The sequence below is a fragment of the Lissotriton vulgaris genome, chromosome 7, assembly GCF_964263255.1.
Source record: "Lissotriton vulgaris chromosome 7, aLisVul1.2, whole genome shotgun sequence".
Classification (NCBI taxonomy): Eukaryota; Metazoa; Chordata; class Amphibia; order Caudata; family Salamandridae; genus Lissotriton; species Lissotriton vulgaris.
In genome coordinates, this window is record NC_141695.1 from 313,918,345 (window position 1) to 313,938,779 (window position 20,435).

Sequence of the window (20,435 nt, forward strand, 5' to 3'; positions counted from 1 at the left end):
ACCCAGAGTCACATGGTGCTGAGCTGAGCTGCTGCCAGGGCCGGGGATCGAACCGTAAACCCTGTCCTCTGCACCACCTCTCCACGTCAAAAGCATCCAGGAATAACACAAATGGCCAGAACACGGGCAACTGATGAGCATGCCAATCTTTTCATGCTATATTTCTTCCAAGAAATGGATCCTTGTGTCAAAAACTGACACAAGGAAGCACTTAATGCTAAAATTAATCACTGTGACCACTTTCCATTTTGAGATTACCTAATAGCGAATTTTTGCATTTTGCTATTAGGTAATTGCAAACACCTATGTACTAATGTGTCTTTGACACAATTAGCGATTCCTAATATTGGTCGCAATTGATCTACCTCATTAATATTGATGAGGTAGTTTGCAATTTGCAATCCATTGGGAATCGCTAAAAACACAGGGAAGGTGACCTGCTGGGGACAGCATACCACCATGTCTTTGTTTGCATTTAAATAAAGCAACGTTATTTTTAAAAATGCAGCATGTTTTTCCTTAAGAAAAACGGGATGCGTTTAAAAAACGAAAATTAAAAGTTGCTTTTTATTTTTTAAGAGTAGCAAGTGGACCATGGGACCACTGCTGTGTCTTATAAAAAAGTTTTAGCATGCATTCACAAAAGGGAAGGGGTCCCCTTGGGACTACTTCATGTTTGCCAATGGGTTACCAACAATTTGAAGTTTGTGGAAAAATGTGAATGTTTTGCAACCACATTTCGGTCGCAAAACATTCTTACATACCACTGTGAGTAGCTATTAGGAAGAGATGCCCTTAACATTCTCCTTTCTAATACCGAATCACTAACCCATTTTGCGATTCAGTAACAGTTTATCGAATCGCAAAATGGGCTTTTGTACATAGAAAAAAAAAATTCAGGTCGCAAACCTGCGAATTGGGCCATTCGGGAAATGAAGAAAGCTACGTACATGTGGCCCTTAAATACCGTTTTGCATTCCACAGAATTACACATACCTTTGTGTAATTTTCCTGAAATTGTGCATAATACGCAAAAGCAAATGACACCATTTTTTACCATCTCTTTTGTACCTATATATTATACTGTCTCTCTGTGGTCCCAAGTATCTCAGTGTCTTAGTCTCTGGCCCTGTGCTTCAGGGTGTTGGTTCCTGAGCCCCCTGTGTACTGTGAGTTAATCCTTGTTTGTCAGTTCACAGCCAGTAGCATAGCCAGTGTGTCAGGGGCCATTGTGGGAGGACTGGCTGCTGTTAAATCATAAAAGGCATCAATGTTCAGGGCTCTGTGCGCCCTTCAGGCCTCTTGGGCTTCGGTGCCACTGCACCTGCTGCACAACAGCCTCTGTTGCATCTGGCGTTATCACGTCACTCTTTATTGGCCCCCTGCATGGGCTAGATTCTCTGTGTCTGTACATCTGTCGAGGACTTAGGTGGATGCTGTCCTTTCACTGCTGCTATCTCTGAATCTCACTGATTGGTTTCCTATCAGGCACTGATCGATCCACAGCCCTTCTGCTGTTTGCTCAGACTCCATCCAGCCTTATTGACAATTAGAAGGAAAGGTGACATTTGTAAAGTGGCGACTGGCAAAGAGCCCCAGCAATAACCGGCGGAAGGAATGCTGCATGTCACCTGTGGCAGGTAGCCAATTCCATCCCCAAGGCTCGTGCCCCTATGCCCTCAGGGACTATAAGAGAAGCAAGGGATGACACCAGCATACCCACAAGCCTGAGAGTTCCAGGTGACACGAGGTGCATCAACAGAAGCCCAGGCCAGACCCAGTACACGGTGAGTACGAGCTCCACTGCTTGTGTGCACATTCTGGGACATATTTACAAGCCCCTAGCGCCACAGGGAGCGTTACTTTTTTTTATTACTCCTGTGGGGCTCTATGTAGGTCCATATTTACAAAGCCACCCTAAACCACTTTGCGTGGCTTAACACAACCTTGTAAATATGTCCTCTGCAACCGGGTTTTCTGCAGCAAAGGGACGTGCAATGCTGGGCTGTGAGCATTCCCAGCAACACCCATGGCTTTTTGAACCTGCCCCAGATTTACAAGGATCTGTAAATGTGAGGCAGTGCCAAAATGAACGCCTTTCAAAAGGAGGCATTAATGTGGCACAACAAGGAGAAATACTTTTATTTCTCCTTGTTTTTTGCTCTTTCTTCTGCCTTATGCAGCACACATAGGAGCAAAAGACCATTACAAAACACCTGCACAAACACAATCACCCCTGCAACGCAGGCATGGATGCCTGCATTGGCACTAGGCAACATCTTTAGCACTGGCGCAGAGCATAGGGATACGCCGTATTCTTCTTAATTCGGCTCATCCCAGCGTTTTTAAAATGATGCCGCTGGGCACAGCAAAATTGCTTGCTGCACTATGCTGCGCCATTTTCATGTAAGATGTTTAGCTGCACAGTGTGTTTATATCAGGATAGACTCTAACATCAGTACATCATTGATAATCTACTGCAGTGTGCGAGTCGGTACTGCTCAGTTTGTGCCTGTGTTGGTTATAGGCGGGCAAGCCACTGCTAGCACGAGACACATACCTGGCCACGCTATGCTCAAGATCCTATTGGACCGTCCAGCCCAAAACAAGCCTAGCTTTCCTGTGGCTTCTGCCCCAAGAAATTAAGACAAAGCAGTGACCTTTGATATAAAACGGTCAACAGAAAGAGATACACATCTGGGCCTGAATTGCACATTGCAAAACCCTGGGATCAATTCTAGGTAATTATTTTCTTCTTCTGAGCCTCCTTTTTATTCTTTATGGCATATGAGAGTACCTTCAAATCCCAGAGTTCAGGATGTGAAGGACTGTGCAAAAACCCCTTGGGTTTGATTTAATCTGTATATGGTATAAAGTATCCCCTGCCATGCATTATAAATAACGCTCCCGGTTTTCCATCATTACAGATTTTGACAGATAAATGCAGACAGAAAACAATGTGTTTATTTTTAAGTATTTATTTTTAAAAACAGAAAAATACAGAAAATTGTGCTTCTTCTGAGTGACTCCCCATGCTGTCCATCATGAATTCCAGGCCAACAGCGGAGCAGATAGAAAGCACGGGGAGTTAAAAAATATGATGAGATTTTCTTAAATACAGGCATTAGTTAACATATATTAATGTTTTTTGGTATATTTGGCTGCTTAATTTGCTAAAACTCAACAGGTATCAAAGTATGAATGCATGTTTATCAGTTAAATAAATGTGGAAATATACCATTTTATGACTCTGTTTATTCTCAAAACAGAAAAGAAATATGGATAAATACTATTAAGATGGGCAAAAATAAATATGGATAAATACAGATGGAAATGTTAAAAAAAATACCATAAAACCAGGAGCACTAATTATAAAGATATTGGAAGCCACCCAAGAGTTCCACAACCATATAGAGAAATGAGACCGAAGGAACTCCAAGGTGATTTGCAAATATCCTTATCATGTACGCAGGGGGGTACTTTATCCCATATAATACATGGTCATGCCATCACCTTTCCCACAAACCTCTTAAAACCTTGGTGCATAGCTCTTTGACGTGAAAGAGCAAGCACGTTTGCAAACATGAAGAATAAAAAAAAACTCTAGTGCAAAACTAAAAACATCAAAAACATGTTAGATAGTTGTTGCAAACAGATATTTGTAACAGTTCAATACAAGTCAGATGAAAAGAAGCGCAGTAGTTCGGAATGTGTAGAAACATACCGAAAGTTCCTAGCTATTCGCTATCTAAGGTGTGCAAAAATTAAACATGTTCTCTCTGCGTGTCATCATAAGATAAAAATAGAGCTGAAGAAAGTAAAGCAAGCTTACCTTTCATTGCTTTAAGCAGCTGCTTCAATTGTGCTCTGTGACCTTTCCCTTTGTCTGCTGGCTCTGGCAGCAGATATTCTGACTCAGAACTGGTCTGTAATAACATTATTGACTGTTGTTTACCCAGGGATTACATAATCCCATGTATTATGCTATTATTTTGCTGCATCTACAATAAGAATCTAGGCCACAATAGGGTACACATGACATTTGAATCAGCACTTAATTCGCTAATGACTTTTTTGGTAGCGTGGGGGGGGGGGGGGGGCAGGACTGTTTCTATTTTCTGTTTTAAAAAAATTAACAAATTCCTGTTTATGCAGTGATATCATATGATATACTAAGGTGAAATGCTTCTCTGTGTTCTTTGAATTTTAAATAGACTTTATCATATTTTTTACATTATGCTTATTGTACCATTTACATGCCAGATATTTTCTCCTAGATCCAAACTAGACCCTTGGCTTGGCTTGCCCATCTTTAGTGGACACCGGCACTCACTTTTTTGGAGATAGGGACTCATTTTTCGTCATCAAACTTTGGCTCGGAAAAAAGTGAGAGTGAGGCAAAGAAAGAGACAATGAAGGTGGTAGAGAAATGTAGGAAAACAATGACAAAGGGACATAGTAGGCATGAAAAAGCTCCTGCAAAAGTGATAAAGATACAGGAAGTGTAGGGCGGTGGCAGAAAGCGGCAAGAGGTGGCCTTAAGACAAGGCAGTCTTGTTATTCGACAACCACCGCAGTTTGAGTCACTGCACTCATTTTTCTAAACATTTAGCAGTTCAATCCAGTTATTTGTGCACACAATGCACACATTCATATATACAGTGGGTTGCCCCGATTGCTGCATAGAGAGTCGTTTAGAGGTGTCCTTGCTTGTGTGAAAGTGTCCCAGGTCAGTGTGGACACACCACAACACGTAATATTCACCGCTAGGCGGATGACATGCTGTAGATTCCAGGAGCTGTTACTCACGCAAAACAGGTGCAGTGCCTAGGGGGCAATGAGTGTGCGTTTGTGACCTGAACGTTTGAGAGTGTTTGGTTGTGCAGGGGCAATTTTATATAGAAGAAAATACCTCCTACATACATCATAAGGATATGGCAGGTCACCGAGGATTTCCATCACCAAATAGAAGGAGGCTTTGGCAGCAGGCAAAGTAATGTCCCCACTCAAGATCTTTAACATATTACAATAGCATAACTACATAATTTTCTTATTACAGATGACTAATGATGGCACAACTAGATTGTAATAAGAACATTTGTGTTCGTTTTTTTAATGTTATAAAAACTGTAGTATGTATTATATACGGTATAATGTACCCCTTGCTGTATGTTATAAGAATATTATAAGTCACTGAAGACTTCCATATAGCTCTGTTTAGATCAGGGGTCTCCAACCTTTTGTGTAGTGAGAGCTACTTCTGGTCAGTGAAAATGGTCGTGAGCTACCAAACCCCAAGCAACTCGCGCATTTTTCCGAGTGACCGCCCACGCCCATTTTCATTGACGTTAAAGGTCAAAAAACCTATTTTCTTCATAGCCCACCATACTGTGCTTTGAACACAATACTTAAAAGTTCCCTAGAAACACTGAAAGGATTGATTTTGGATTTGTGTTGTGTTGTCAAACCACTTTCTGACCTTTCACAGCAACTCTCCTGTGCTATTAATCAGGGATATTTAATGTTACAACTCTGGATGCAATGACGGAAGCAGGTAAATACCAGTCGGTTGGCACACTATGCTAAGCACAGGTGTTGAGTTTTTATTAGCTTGCCCTTCTTAATTGCGGCACCTGAGAGACCCCCCAGGTTTTTCATCACACTTAAAGCCCTGCTCAAAAGGCCTGTACAACACATAACGTTCTTAGTATCTCTTGTGGCTGGCGTAGTAGGGCCTCGAAGTGCTGACTGTGGTTCTATGAGGGACAGAGCAGGCCTCAGAGTTCAGTGCAGAAATACATTTCATTTGCAGCCATACAGGAAATATGCATAAGCAGCACAAAATACAACAAAACTGCCTCCCAAGTCTGTACAGTACACATAAAGTTTGCATTTATCTCAGGGCAACACTACACTGAGCAAAACAGCCTTTGGATTCGGGAGAAACGGTAACAAGATATGCGCAGCAAAAACCAAATACAATTTAGGAAAGAAAATGGTTACGTTACTCGGTGGTCGACAATAGGAAAACCAACGGCTGCTAGGGAACCAAATGATGGACTGGGCCTGACCTATCACGCAGCAGAAGTGACCTTTGCAGAAAATGTTCAGGGCAACCAGGTTCTTTTTACTTTTCCCCCTACCCATCTACCTAGGCATGGGACAGACGCGCAGCTGTCCAAGTGCAGCTATTGATGTATATGTGCTCTAATAATTATTTGCAGACACTGTAATCAGGACGGTGCAGCAGCTAAACCTGCTCGAGCAATGCATGTCTGAAAACCTCTGGCACCTCCAAGCCGAAGGTCTGAGCCGTGAAAGCATTTTTCTGGCTACATTCAATAATTGTATTATTGCCCCTTTCCTGCACTCTTGGCCACGGCGCCCTGCACTACTTAAAGTGCAAGTCAGCAGCCCTCACTGCCTGCACCCTCCGACCACTGGGGTGTGGAAGCTGCGGCCCGCCATAGCATGCCATACAATACATACATACACTTGACTATTATGTTTTGAAAGGTATGGGTCGGGAGATGTCGGCTGTGCATTTAAGGAAGCTTTGTATAGCGCAGTAAATAAAACACAATGCACAACGATCTAAAGGGCCCCCAAACTGCTGCAGCTTTATATCGGAGAAATAACCATCCGGTGTACAAGACCCAAGAAGGCCTGCAGGCAGCCAAAACAAAATGAATCAGCCCACACTCACCTGCACAGCTACTGACCCCTTGAAACTATACGAGTATACGGCAAAGGGAAGCTAAACCAAACGCACGGATTCAACATAGGACTCCAGGCCAGGGAAAACTACTAGGTCACAAGAGAAGGACGGCGGACCCGCTACCAAGTTAACACATCCCTGTTAACACCGCCGAGAGGCCTCACGGTTTGCCTGCCTTACCTGCTGCTGAACTGCTCGGTTGATAGAAGGCAGCAGGCTGTACTCAAGGCAGATGGCGCAGTTCAATTCTCCAGCTTGCGGGACCTGCTGCTTTGCCCTGTCACGCCCGCTGCAGCTCTGCACTTTCACTCGTGACTGAGCTGCGCGGTGCCTGTGAGGGAGAGGCAGGGGGCGCTTACACAGGGTCACGAGACCCTGATCACGGAGGAGACGAACGTCATCCTCTCCACCCCGCCCCAGCTAAGCGACTTGGCCAATGATAGCTGCTGATTTGGGTGAGGGCGGGTGCTGTTGTCTGCAGAGACCGTTCAAGGGGGCGGGGGGATTTGCATCGCTCAGACTCGGCGTAAATAGATTCAGAAGAGCGCCGTAAATATAATTATAATAAGTACCGACGCGGGAATGCCGGCTTCATATCCGCGCATAAACATCAATGGTACAATACATTACTGTGGGCATTTACAATGGCTTTGGCTGGCATATAAAGCACATTCAGCACAGAGCAGCGCGAGCTACTGGCAGGGTCTCGGCGAGCTACCAGTAGCTCGCGATCGACTGGTTGGAGACCCCTGGTTTAGATGAACAAGGGCGAAGGGGGAGTTTCTTTATAAGGTCATAGAACGTCAAAGTGATGTGCAGTATCGTTTTAGCATATGTGAGAGGGTATTTTATTTCTTATACATGCATCATCCCACGCTAACCCTTCACACAAACTGTTTAAATCCTTGATGTTCGCTCTTTCATATGAAAGAGATAACACAGTTGCAGTCATGAGCAATAAAAACTGAATCTAAATCTGATTGAGATTAGAGTTCGGGATACAGAAACACGAGCTGGCCCATAAAGGAGCATATATTAAAAGCTGGTATAAAATTAGAAAGGGGAAGCCAGAAACAGTAAACACCTACTTTTGGGAAGAACTGCAAGCTAAGAAGGCAGGACCAGCTAGACGCTACCTGTAAGACTCACTCAATCAACTTAGGCCTGCAAGACCTCTAGGAGACATCGGGGAATTACGCAAGCTTTGAAAAACAAGTTAAAAACACTGTAAAAGGAGAGTACCTTGTACAAGACAAAGCCACCTTGTCAGAGTAGCACAAGACTGGTTCACCATTCAGACCTATATCAAAACCACGCCTCAAACGTACCTCAACTGGCCTTCCAAAACCACCAAAGAGAAGTTCTTGAAATTCCACCTAGGTATACTACCATCTGCGTACCACCTGCCACCAGGGTTATGCCCCAGACTCCAGCAACCTGTCGTCTCTGCAGGGAAGGGGAGGAGGATATCCTGCACCTCCTAACTATCTTCAAGGAACTATTATGGGAGCACCAGACCCGATTCACAGAACTAACTTAAGACAAAATCCTAAACTTACTACCATTTTGGAATTCACAGAAGACACTTTCTCATTTTAGTATTCATAGAAGGCACTTACTCATTGATGAGTAAGTGCCTTCTGTGAATACCAAAATGGTAGTAAGTTTAGGATTTTGTCTTAAGTTAGTTCTGTGAATCGGGCCCAAAGAGTCTTACTCAGGCCACTTTTTAACAGGAAAAATATACGATCTTGCAGACAAGCAGTGCTAGCAAGCTTCTCCGGAGAGGATGTCCAGTTGAGTTGCCATTTGATAAAATTCCTAACTGATGTGGACACAAGAATAAAAAGACAAACTAATCAACAAATGGTTGCATAACGGCATGACAAAATGAACTTAAATGCGACTCCGGGTGGACGTGGCCATTATCAAATTCGCAGCACAAGGGCTGCTAGCACAACAAAGTAAATGCTGCTGCAACTGTTGTTTTTTAGCTGCACAAGATGGCTCTGGGAAGCCTGCCATTGCTGAATTTACACTTGAAACATGTCCACTTTGGATTCTCCGAGTTAAACTAACTCAAAAGAGACCTTGGACGGATGAGGTCTTTATCAAAACTGCAGCAGATGATCAGACTGAGCTATAAACTAAAAGCTACCACAATCTTTGGCTTTTAACTGTACTGGAAATCCTGCTATCTGCTATCTTTGCACATAGAACTTGCCCTCTGTTTTCCCTTGCTGGGGACTCGGAACCACAATACCCTAGTGATGTCATTTTTGAAAATTTTAACTAACCTCTCTTCGATTTTATATGTGAAACCGTGTTGTTGTGAAATCGGATAATCTGATTTCTTGCTTATTTATTCATGTTTTAAATAAACTAATGCAATGGATTTAATTAATCATGCACATAAAGTATGTTATGGTATGTGACTCTGTAGTGACTAATTAAACACAACAAAAAGCATTTAGTATTTAAGTAGTTGGTTGCACAATAGATATCAGAATCATTGTAATGTAAGTCAGATTAGAATTCATAGAAACACGCAGAGAGATTTTATCGCTCTTTAATAATCTATAGCATGCGAAGAATAAACATGTTGTCATAGGTGTAGCGTTTTTACTGAGCAATGTCCATTTTAGAAAAACAGATCAGAAGAATGAAAAGCTTGATTTGGTTGTTTACTTCTCTGCTCTGTGGCTTCCTATTCACCTTGGCTGCTGACCCAGGCAGTAAGCATTTTGATGTCAAGACTTAAATGTAACAATTTATTACAGTTGCGCAGCTACATCATTTTCTTATTACTGGAGATTAGAGACCTCACAACTCAACCGTCTGCAGGGGCAGCGGCGTTCCCTCTGTGCGAATTAGGATGTGACCACCACCCTGGCGGTCACATCCCGTATATTTTACATTGCGGCGGGTGCTGCTGTAAGCAGCACCCGCCGCAATGTAAAATATGCATGTGTAGCCTTGGCATGCACAACGTGGCAGGCACCGCATGGTGCCTGCCACCCTGTGCATGCTAAAGCATGTACAGGGTACCCCCCATGTGCACCCCCCACCCCCCAACACGCCTGGGGTTCGCAACGGGCCCCCAAACACGAAGGACCACATGCTTTTCCACGGCGGAAAAGCTGCCGCGGAAAAGCATGTTTTCTGCCCCATCCTAATATGGCTGGCCGTGTCTGATAGACACCTCCACCATATAAGAGCTTTTCCGCCATGGTTGGAAGGCGACGGCGGCAGAAAAGAGGCGGACGGTCTTCCTGTCCGCCGCTTACCACCCAGCCTAATGTGGGGTAGGCGGTGGCTTCCGCCGGCCCAGAGGATGCGGATTCACCTCAATCCTAATCGGCCCCATAATACGGAAATTAGAGGCAGGCCTTTTATACAGGTATTGCAGGCTCCCAGGTGCTCCTATACATCTAATATACAGCATGAGTGTCTGTGTCTGACATTTGTATTGTCATCTAGGCTTTCCAGAGAGGGAGTGAACAGGTCCCAGGCCCCAGGTCCATATGGAGCCACCAGAGTCGTGTACAGCTCATATTGAATAAAGTCAAACACCTCTTTGATGGACTAGAGAAGCTCTCTATTGACAAAACCTCTGTGTTATAAGTGAGACGATGCCAGCACTTTCCAGCCGAGTAGCTAGATCAGTAATGGTAATGGCCAGTACCAGATCTTCTCAGCAAGGATACTATACTCTTAATGGCCAGTACTAGCACTTCACAGCTGGGATGCTATGCTCCGAGCAGTATCAGAAAGCTACAGCTGGGATGCTGGACTCCTAATGAGGAGTATCAACACTTCACAGCTGGGCTGCGATACGCTTAATAGGCAGTTCCAGCAGTTCTCAGCAAGGCTACTATACTCTTAATGGGCAGTGCCAGCACTTCCCAGCAGGACAGCTATATTCTTAATGGGTTGTACCAGCAGTTTAAAGCTCGACTGCAATTATCATAATGGGTAGTATACATATTTCTCAGCAGGGGTGCTATACTCTTAATGGGCAGTGCCAGCACTTCCCTGCAGGACAGCTGTATTCTTAATGGGTAGTACCAGCAGTTTAAAGCTCGACTGCAATAATCATAATGGGTAGTATACATATTTCTCAGCAGGGGTGCTATACTCTTAATGGGCAGTGGCAGCATTTTCAGCAGAACTGCTATACTCCTAATGAGCAGTGCCAGCACTTCTCAGCACGCGACCTTACTAATGGGCAATACCAACTACCAAAGATGGGCAGCTCCACTCCTAATGAGCAGTCACAGCACTTCACAGCCTGGCACCTACGCTCTTGGTGGGTAGTACCTGCAAAGACTATGCTTGACACCGCTGCTGCAGCGCTTTGCACCTTGCTAAATATTTTTACAAACTCGAGTTAGGGCTGCACTCACGCAGATGGATCTTTGGTTCCAGCTAAGGCTGACATGACAATTATTGCATTAAAATAACGTGAAGCACATTAGGCCTCACACAAATGACAGAGAGTATTAGAATTGAAAACCATGAATGCTTATTAAGAAATCAGCAAATTTACTAAGCCAAATCATCAAATTAATTGAATTTCAATAGCTAGTACATAAATGTATTGGTCAATATACCTAAAAGTAATTCAAAATTGTAAATGCAAAGACAAACTGTTATAACGTTGCCTCAAAACAGGCAAACTCAATTTGCCATGAAGGGAAACGCTACCCTGCAAACCATGAGGAAGTTAGGAAAATGAAAGAAGTCAGGGTAATAAGTGCCAGTGTGATAGCCTCTGAAAGACAGTAGAAGCCATCTGCTCACAAGCAAATGGATAAGGAATTCTCTCTAAGAGCCGAGCAAAGCATCTTCTAACAATAAGGAAAGGTCATCTTTGTACTCGTTTAAATAATTATTTTTCTACATTTCGTTACACGGTTCCCACGAAAGTGACCAATCTGGTTAAAGAACATATCGATAATCATATTCATTAGTTTCACAAGCTAGAGCACAGTGGAATCCCTCTCAGCATTGTTCAAACATCTATTACCTGCAACATAAGAAGATACATTTCTCCCAAGATGTATTTTCGCAGGTGCTCATTACTGCGTGCTCCAAGGATTGCGTAAAGTTAAACATTCATATGAGAAATACAACTAAATGATATACCGTTCAAAGTCGTTGGTACAGCTTTTCTTCTGAAATGAAAAAGTAAGATACACAGCCAAAAGAACTATGGTAGTCTAACAATGGTCATTTTAAAAGCGGCCTAGGCTAACTACTGTCGGTTAAAACGTGAAAAATGCACGGTAAAAACACTTGCGTATTGCATGTTAATATTGTTATGTGTACAAACCATTTAATTATGAGCAAGTTCTTTGCTGCCATCTTGCTTCCTGCTCTGCTTGTCTTCGTTATGGATCCACTGGATACCTTGACAACAAGCACAAGACTACAACTCCACGCAACCTGTAATACAACATTGCTTGAATAGCGGTGACCATGTTGGAAGTAAAAATGGCTGCCCACCAGCTCAGTTATCAAGATTTATTTTTAGAGTTTGGATGCAACTGTGCTGGATCCCCACCTGTATTTCCAATCTCCTGGTAACAGAGGCAATAGTTCAGCCAGGACAGGACTGGAGGCAGCTCCATGGTGACAGATGTTGTCGCCTAGCGAACGGGTAGACTATATGTCTGGGCACCCACATCCTATAGCTTGTCGCAAGTGGAGGATGTGGTCTTTCTGCCTCGTCTGCCACAGAGATGCAGCAGAATTAAAAGGGACAAAACGAGACTTAAGTGCAAAATGATTCAAAGAAAAGGATTTCGCCCGATAATAATGTGGAACTTGAAACCAACTAGCACAAAAAGTAATGTTACAGAACCAAATTAAGTATATATTGGAACTGGTCTTGTGTAAAACGCTCTTAACAATACCCATGGGGTCTGCTTTGCATTGTATTAAAATCCAAATAAATAAGTAACTCTCTCCTCTCCCTAATAATGTCCTGTTCATTTGTATAAACCTTGCTGCCCCCTTCTTTTCCATGATTCTTTCAGGTTTCCTTGCTCCTTTCCATCCCTCTTTCAATATCCCTGCCGCCTACAGCACTCTCCTTTATACCTAGGTTCACTCTACATAAATAACACACTCACATACATGTTTCTCTCTGCCCCTGGTCCTCCCTCTTGAGGTTAAAGAGGAGTGCCAGGAACTAGGCTCAAGGCTGCAGAAAGAGTAAGATGCCATTAGCAGCTGTCATTGGCTCGGGAATCAGTTGAAGGTTTTCCTAATGCTTGACTAGACAGACATGAAACTTGGCACAGGGGCGGCTCTAGGCTCATGGCGGCCCTGGGCAGGGAGCGTAGGTTGACAGATAAATTATTTGCATAAATCATGATCAGTGTACGTGGACTGATATGTACTGCTGTATAATGCCCTGTGATGGGAACACTCCTTTAGAGATGACCAAAACGTCAATTTCAGTTCTTCGCCTAGATTCCCTTCATTTAATGCCAATGCAATACTTTCTGTCTAGTGGAGTGTCACTGTAGTACACCCGCAAAACAATACATTAGAAGTATGAAGCAAGTTCTGTTGAATAATACAAAACCCTTTCTAACAAACTATCTGAATAATGGCATGCAGTAAATGTGTGTCCGACCAACCTTGATAGATCAAACAAACTTGCTGGATTTAGAACCTAGAGGAATAGAAGTCATGCAGAGATGGGCACATCACCAAAACACTGCCATGATAGAGTATTCAGGCTGAATACTGTATGTTCATTTTTATGTGAATATTGTCAGGTAAAGCAACTGCTAGGTCTGTGGTAAAGACATTGTACATTCAATGTGGAATCAATATTAGGGATCATGTTTCTTAAGTTTTCCTGTTGTGCCTGCTGCCTGCATGGTCAGTGTGCTCATATTCCAGGAGTGCCATTCAAGTTCACCCTTTGATGCACTTCAATCTCTCCTCAGATCATCATGGCCTTGAAGACGGCGCTCCGCGTGATGCTGATAATGGGAATTGCTCTGCATTCTTTGAGTGCGCTTCCACAGCCAATCAGGTAGGAGCAAAACTTAATTAAGCAATATTGCACTATCAGTACGAGCAGCATAACCAGATGTGTGAAGGAGAGCACCATGCTACCTTCACACAGCTCATATTACCTCTCTGCTATTGCCAAGATATCCCAGGGATGAAATGGTGATCAGAAATAGACATGTTACAACTAGTGATCGTTGATTTTATACTTATATAGTTTCTTACGGATAGCCTGATCATCAGGTGCTATAGACATTTAACGTGCCCATTCATCTCCTTGTGAGTGTGTAATGTACACATCTAATATTCGGTAAATCCTGTGGCGATCACGTACAGTATGAGATGCATTGGATACCATGGAGATCAGGTATATTTAATGTCACATAGTCCTCATCAATTAGTTAGTTATCAAGAACAACTTGTAAAGGAGACTCTTGGTAATTAGGTACACAATGTCAGAGTTGTAGAGTCTCCAATAATGCCGAATGCGCTCTATCACGTATGTGCTCACATCGTGAGGGACCCCTCTCATAAACATTCACTGAGATCTCTACGTTAACCATCCTTGGAGATAAACTTTCCATTTCAGGTCAGGAAATTTAAATGTAGCAGACCAATGATCTGGACAAACTCTCCTTTACAAGATAAAGAAATGCATACATGAAGCAGACTTCTAAATTAGTTAGATGAAATAGAATGTGCACTGAGACAATAATAAAATGCTTTTGATGCTGAGAGGTGTTTCAAGGTCCTGCGGACGCCTGGGTCTATGTAATGTACCATTATAGATCCTACTCCTTACAGACAGCGACTGAGAGTCCTGCGCTGATGCAGGTGACAGTGCACTAGACCCACCATCAGGGTGCACACTCCCCTTAAGCCTGTACTGTTTTATTTAATTCCAACCACAAATACATTCCTGTACTCTCCAGCCACATTGATAAAAAAAGGGAAAGTGTTAGAGTTTGGGGGTAGAGCCGAGGGCTTCTCAGGGAGGAAGGCAGTAAATACAGCACATAGACCAGTACTGGCAGTACAGACCCCTGCCTTCTGGTGCTATTAGGAGCTTCTACAACATGGAAACTACAGACCACCAAGCCCTCCTAACCAGCCTCTTCTCTCGCATGGTTTTCTCTCAAACCTTTTCACAAAGGTTTGCCTCTTTTGTATTCACCAGCAATTGATCCAGTTGGACTATTACTGAATCTAATTCAGCACCTCTGGGTGTCCTGTGGCGACCCCTGATATCGCAATCTATCAATAAGAAAGTGACACCCATCTCTGACTGACGATGCAATCAGCATCCAGCATTCACCTCCTCTCAATCTGTCTCACCTGTGTATCAGAATAGATGCTGGACGAAATCTCAACCCTAATCCTTCACTCTGGATGATTTAAGAATGGAGGTGGGTAGGGATGATGACGGAGCGCTGATACGGTTGGATCTACCAATAGCATTCGATATTGCTAATCATGTACATCATAATTCAGAGAATTATATTTATTGGATGTCGAGGAAAAGTTCTAAATTGGATCAAATCGTTAATTTCTGAAAGAACGGGATTAGCTGCAATCTCGCAGTCCACTCCCCCTTCATACATGCTGAACTGGAGTGTTGCACAAGAGGGTATTTTACTCCCTTGCTTTTCAATATTAATATGTATCCATTGGCTGATCTCACCTTGTGTTTAGTCTGTCTGATTCCCATTTTCACCTGGTCACCTCTAATGCTGCTGTCCATGGGTGGAAGCCCATAAATATTCCATTTCCAAGCTTTATTTCGATCATTGCAGACCATAAAAGCAACAGATAAAAAAATATGATACATTATATTAATTTAAACATAATAAGATATAGCCAATAGCAGTTAATTATACAATATCGATAACAAGTTAAAAAAATATTGACGTTTAAAAGCATTTAAAACAGTCAATACATATTTGATAGGTTCAAAGCAGTGGAAAATGGAAGAGGTATGTTTAGGCTACACTAGAGGAATTTAAAAACTTACGACGCCTAAACCACATGGAGTTAAGGAAATGGGACACAGCAAAAACAATCGGGGGGTGCGTTCCAGTTCGCATAACTCTAAGAGCCTCCCCTATATGTCTAAACCCCATATTCCTGCATATTGGTAAGAGCAAGTACCTTCTGATTGCAATATAACCTGAACAGAAGAAAAAAACATGTATAAGGGTCTCTTCCTGGTTCTCACAGGCAGGGCAGCCGGGAGGGGAGGCTTTGGTCCATGTGCTGGTAAAAGCATGGACTGGAAGGCAACCCCATCTAAACTGGGCATAGACTTTCCTTGCCATGAGTGGATAGACGTCATCAAGGAAAGTCTCAAATAAATATTGATCTTTAAAGTTAAAAAAGTCAGAAGTTAAACAACCATGTTTAGCATTCCTGTAGAGTTCACCCAGTATAAAAAGCCTGTAAGATTTAACTAATTTGAGGCGTGAGATGGTCCGGGACGCTTCCTCCTGGTGGGTCCATAATTTTGGCCAGCCTAGTCTAAAGCACAGGTTATTTATATGTGCCAACCAGGGTATTTTTCCCACCCATGGAATCCCCAGGATCACTTTGAGTTCTGACTGGTAGACTAGTGGTCCGGGTGTTGCCCATAGTCTACGACAGAAAGCCAAATTCGCAACTCGATTTCCTCATGTATGGGTCTGAGGCCAAGGTCCATGCGTAAGGGGATGAGAGGGGTACTTGGCGGAAGGCCCAAGATTTGCCTCATCATTTCCTTCTCTGTTCTGACCAGTGCACCTACAGGGCGGTGTTCCCAAAGTTCAGTCCCATACATAACTGCAATCCTGATTTGAACTTTGTAAATCTCTGTTAGCGGGCCCAGTTGTCTTGAAGTTAAATTCCTAGATAATTTTGTTAGGCCCCCGGTCGTCTGTGCTAGCCTCAGGCCTGCCTTTTCTTGATGCGGGCCCCACCCAAAGGTTTCCGTCAACATGACACCCAGGTAATCAAAGACTGCCACCCTCTCCAACTGGGTGCCATTTAGGGTGGGGTTGGGACGAGAGGTTTGTCTAAGATTAAATACCATACACTTGTTTATTGCCGTATTAATCTCTAGCCCCATATCTTTGCAGAATATAAAAAAGGTGTCAAGAGTCCTTTGGATGCCCATGGGTAATTTAGAAAGTAACAAGGTGTCGTCCGCAAACATCATTGCTGGCACCTTGTCACGGGCAAACTTTGGGGCATCAATGTTGGCGATTTGATTCAGTTGTTCGACCAGAGCATTTATATAAAGACAAAATAGTGTGGGGGCCAAAACACACCCCTGCCTTACACCCCTATTCACTGGGAAGCGTGAAGTCAATTCCCAGTGTTTCCCATATCTATCCTGTGCAAAGTTTCCAGTGTGTAGTCACTTGATCAGAGTTAGAAGATAAGGTGGGATGCCCAGTTCTTCCAGAACTAACCAAAGTTTGTGGCGAGGTACCAGATCGAACGCTGATCTAAGATCAACAAAGATCATATAGAGGCTCCCACCCTCTATCGACACCGTCTTCAAATATAATAATTGGAGCCTTAGGATTTGGTCTATGGTGGAGATGTTTTTTAGAAGCCTGCCTGATATGCACTGAGAGTCTCACGCTCTTCCATCCAGGACTGAAGACGATCTAAAATGATCCTGGCGAACAGTTTTTGCGTTACATCAATCAGGCTTATTGGCCTATAATTTAAGGGCAGAAGAGGGGATCCTTTTTTGTAAACTGGAAAGATTTCGGCCCCTAGCCAGGTGTCCGGGATTTCCATACCGCTTAATATGGCATTAAATATTACACATAAATATGTGCCCCAGACGTTGGATTCTTCCTGATAAAGTTCCCCGGGGATCTTATCCAGTCCAGGGGCCTTTCCAAGAGGCAGCTTCCCAATAGCACTCAGGACTTCGGTAAGAGAGAACCAAGTCTCGTCTTCAGGGGAGATCTCTACACCAGTTGGCTGGGAGCCTTCTATGGGGTCTCTAGTGTCCTGAATACAGTACAATGATTGGAAATGAAGTTTCCATGCTTCCGCCGATATATTTGGGTGAACTCCCAGAGGAACTCGCAGTTCTAACCAACGACTAAAACTCCCTCATATGTCTGTTGATGAGTGCCTGTTTAATCGCGTCCCATCTTTCGGACTCCCACTCATCTTTGGCAGACTTTATACTATTCCTATAAAGAACCCTCCAAGTGTTTATCAAAGATCTATCTTTGGTTTTTATGGCATCAATAAGTGCACTCTTTGCCATACGGCAAGTGTTGTTGTACCAGGTGGATTCCGGAGGCCTATAGCCCTTAGTGTACATCAGGGGATTAAAAATATTAGTTAGACTGGTGGTCAAGTCCAAGTGTATGATCGTAAGTTGGGTTGATGGTGTCAGGAGTGCCAAGAGTTTGTACTGCTGTTTCCATCACCAACAAAGTAGGGATAATTAAGGAATAACGAGCAGCTACCTTGTCCTGTGACTTCCTCAAATTATCCCATGTGATTTTCCTTCTATTATTGTCTAGGGACAGACTGGAATCAGAAAAGGGGTCTGTAATAGGGGGACCATGTAGTTCCGGAACCTAGAGTTTCTAGCACTAAGGCATTGTGGTTGCTGTTGTGTCTTGACAAGACAGCAAAATCAATCACCCAATGCCAGATGCTTGCCTCCACTAGAATGTAGTCAAGTAGGGATGATTGGCCCGGTCTATTAAAGGTGTAATTGAATGATTGGTCTGACTTGGTGCCCCAATTACAAGCCCTCAATGCATGAGTTAGTGTTACCGCATTTATCTGTAAGACCAAAGGTGTCCAAACTCTGACCGGAGGAACAAGTGGAGAAGGGATTAACCAAAGAGAATCCTCTACAGAAAGCAAAGAGTCAGTAGGAGTGATTAGTGGTTCGAGTTGGCTGTTGAAGTCACCGCCTATCACCATCTTGGTATTTCGAGGAACCAAGTCAATAAGCGTGGAAAGCAAGCCCATGGTCTTGGATTCAGGGGCCATGTCGACCGGGCGGGAATAAATATTGATAAAGGCAATCTTAATTAGGGCTCTAAAAGTAAGAATGTTACACTGGATATCATCCGAGGAAGTGGCCAGCAGCTCAACAGTACAGTCCAGGTGAGTTGCAACCCACGTGGCTAGCCCTCGTCAATTAAAGATCATTGCGGGGTGGTCACCCGCCTCAGATAAAGCAATTGTGGGGTGGGCACCCATTCGTCGACACCATAAGTGGGGTGGGCACCCGTCGATAATTAAAATCATAAAGCTGGGTGGGCTCCCGTTCCACAAAGCTGCATGGAGGAATCTCTACAACGGGGATTCCCTCTGAAAGATGGGCAGCTCAGCGCTGCAAAGTCCACGCGCTCCTCTTCTGGGGCAATTAAAGAATAGCGCTCATGAGGCGCTAGAAGCAAAAAGTCCTTAGGGATTATGAGAGAGCAAAGCTGGGTCCAGGCAGGCCAGCACACAGGGCCCTCCAGCAGGGAGGCAGACCCTTGTGGTGGTTCCTCCTGGAGCCCAACAGCAGCAGGCCCCCTCAGCACTGGAACAGTACAACCAACTCATGGGGTCACAGCCCCTATATTTATATTACACATTCTTTTGTCTGCCTGTCGTAGGGATTCCGCATGCGGCTTTGTCGAGCGGGAGCCCACCCCGCTTTATGCCTTTACTTATCGACGGATGCCACCCTGCATATGGTGTCGACAAGCGGGTGCCCACCCCACAATTGCTTTATCTGAGGCAGGTGACCACCCGCGATTATCTTTAATTTAGGCGGAAGCCCATCCCGCACTTAGCCGCCGCAAAGAGGAGAAGCGGCCGACGCAATTGTGCGGCAACCAGGAAGCCAGGCTGCCTTGCCTGACTCTGGGTGGGCCCCAAAACAGGAAGAGGCTGCAGAGGCCGCCAATAGCAGCATGGCCAGCCGGAAGAACGGCCAAGTGGGAGCCTGTGGTTGGGCGGGGCTTCCTTGAGCTGAGGGAAGCCCCACGTAGGCCACCAGAAGAAGAGAGAGTCCCAGAGGAGTGGGGGCTCTTCTGACGCATGCTGCCCCGGAGCGGCGGAGTCCCCAACCAGAACCCAGTGAGTGGGGCTCACGTGGGCGCAGTGCTGGTGCCAAATGAAGGCCCAGAGAGGAGCCCGGATGTACGGGGCTCAAGAGGCACATCATTGCGCAGCATTTATTATTACCATTCCAAATATACTAAACTTGACCATGCTGCTCCTCTCATATCAGGAATAACCACTGAAACACTTATCAGGGAATCCCAATGCATTCCTATAGGAGGGCAACCCCACAGCAGTGAGAAACCAAAATGGTTGTTTGTCACTATCAGGACATGTCACACACTTAAGGTACATGTCCTATCTTTTACCTACAATGCACCCTGCTCTTAGGTCTACCTAAGGCCTACCTTAGGGGTGACTGACATGTAGTAAAAGGGGGGTCACAGACATGGCATACACTTTAGGTGCCATGTCACAGTGGCAGTAATACAGCGCGCACAGGCCCTGCAATGGCAGAGGCCTGAGACAGGTTTGAAAGGCTACTTTGGTGGGTGGTGCAATCAGTGCTGTAAGCCCACCAGTAGCATTTAAATTTACTAGCCCTGGGTGTGTGAGATATCACTTTACAAGGGACTGACAGGTAAATTAAATAGGCCAAACAGGTGTAGAC

At 44.2% G+C, this 20,435-nt stretch overlaps 1 protein-coding gene across 1 annotated transcript in view; it reads left to right on the forward strand.

Moving 5' to 3' along the window:
• The first annotated feature begins 1,723 nt into the window (after positions 1-1,723).
• Positions 1,724-20,435, forward strand: part of LOC147701455 (uncharacterized) — an 85,554-nt gene continuing 66,842 nt past the window's right edge. Inside the window, exons 1-2 of the mRNA XM_086928655.1 lie at positions 1,724-1,787; positions 13,684-13,772. Of these exons, the coding sequence (XP_086784781.1) occupies positions 13,690-13,772 (83 nt within the window). The 5' untranslated portion in view covers positions 1,724-1,787; positions 13,684-13,689. The remainder of the gene's footprint in view (positions 1,788-13,683; positions 13,773-20,435) is intronic.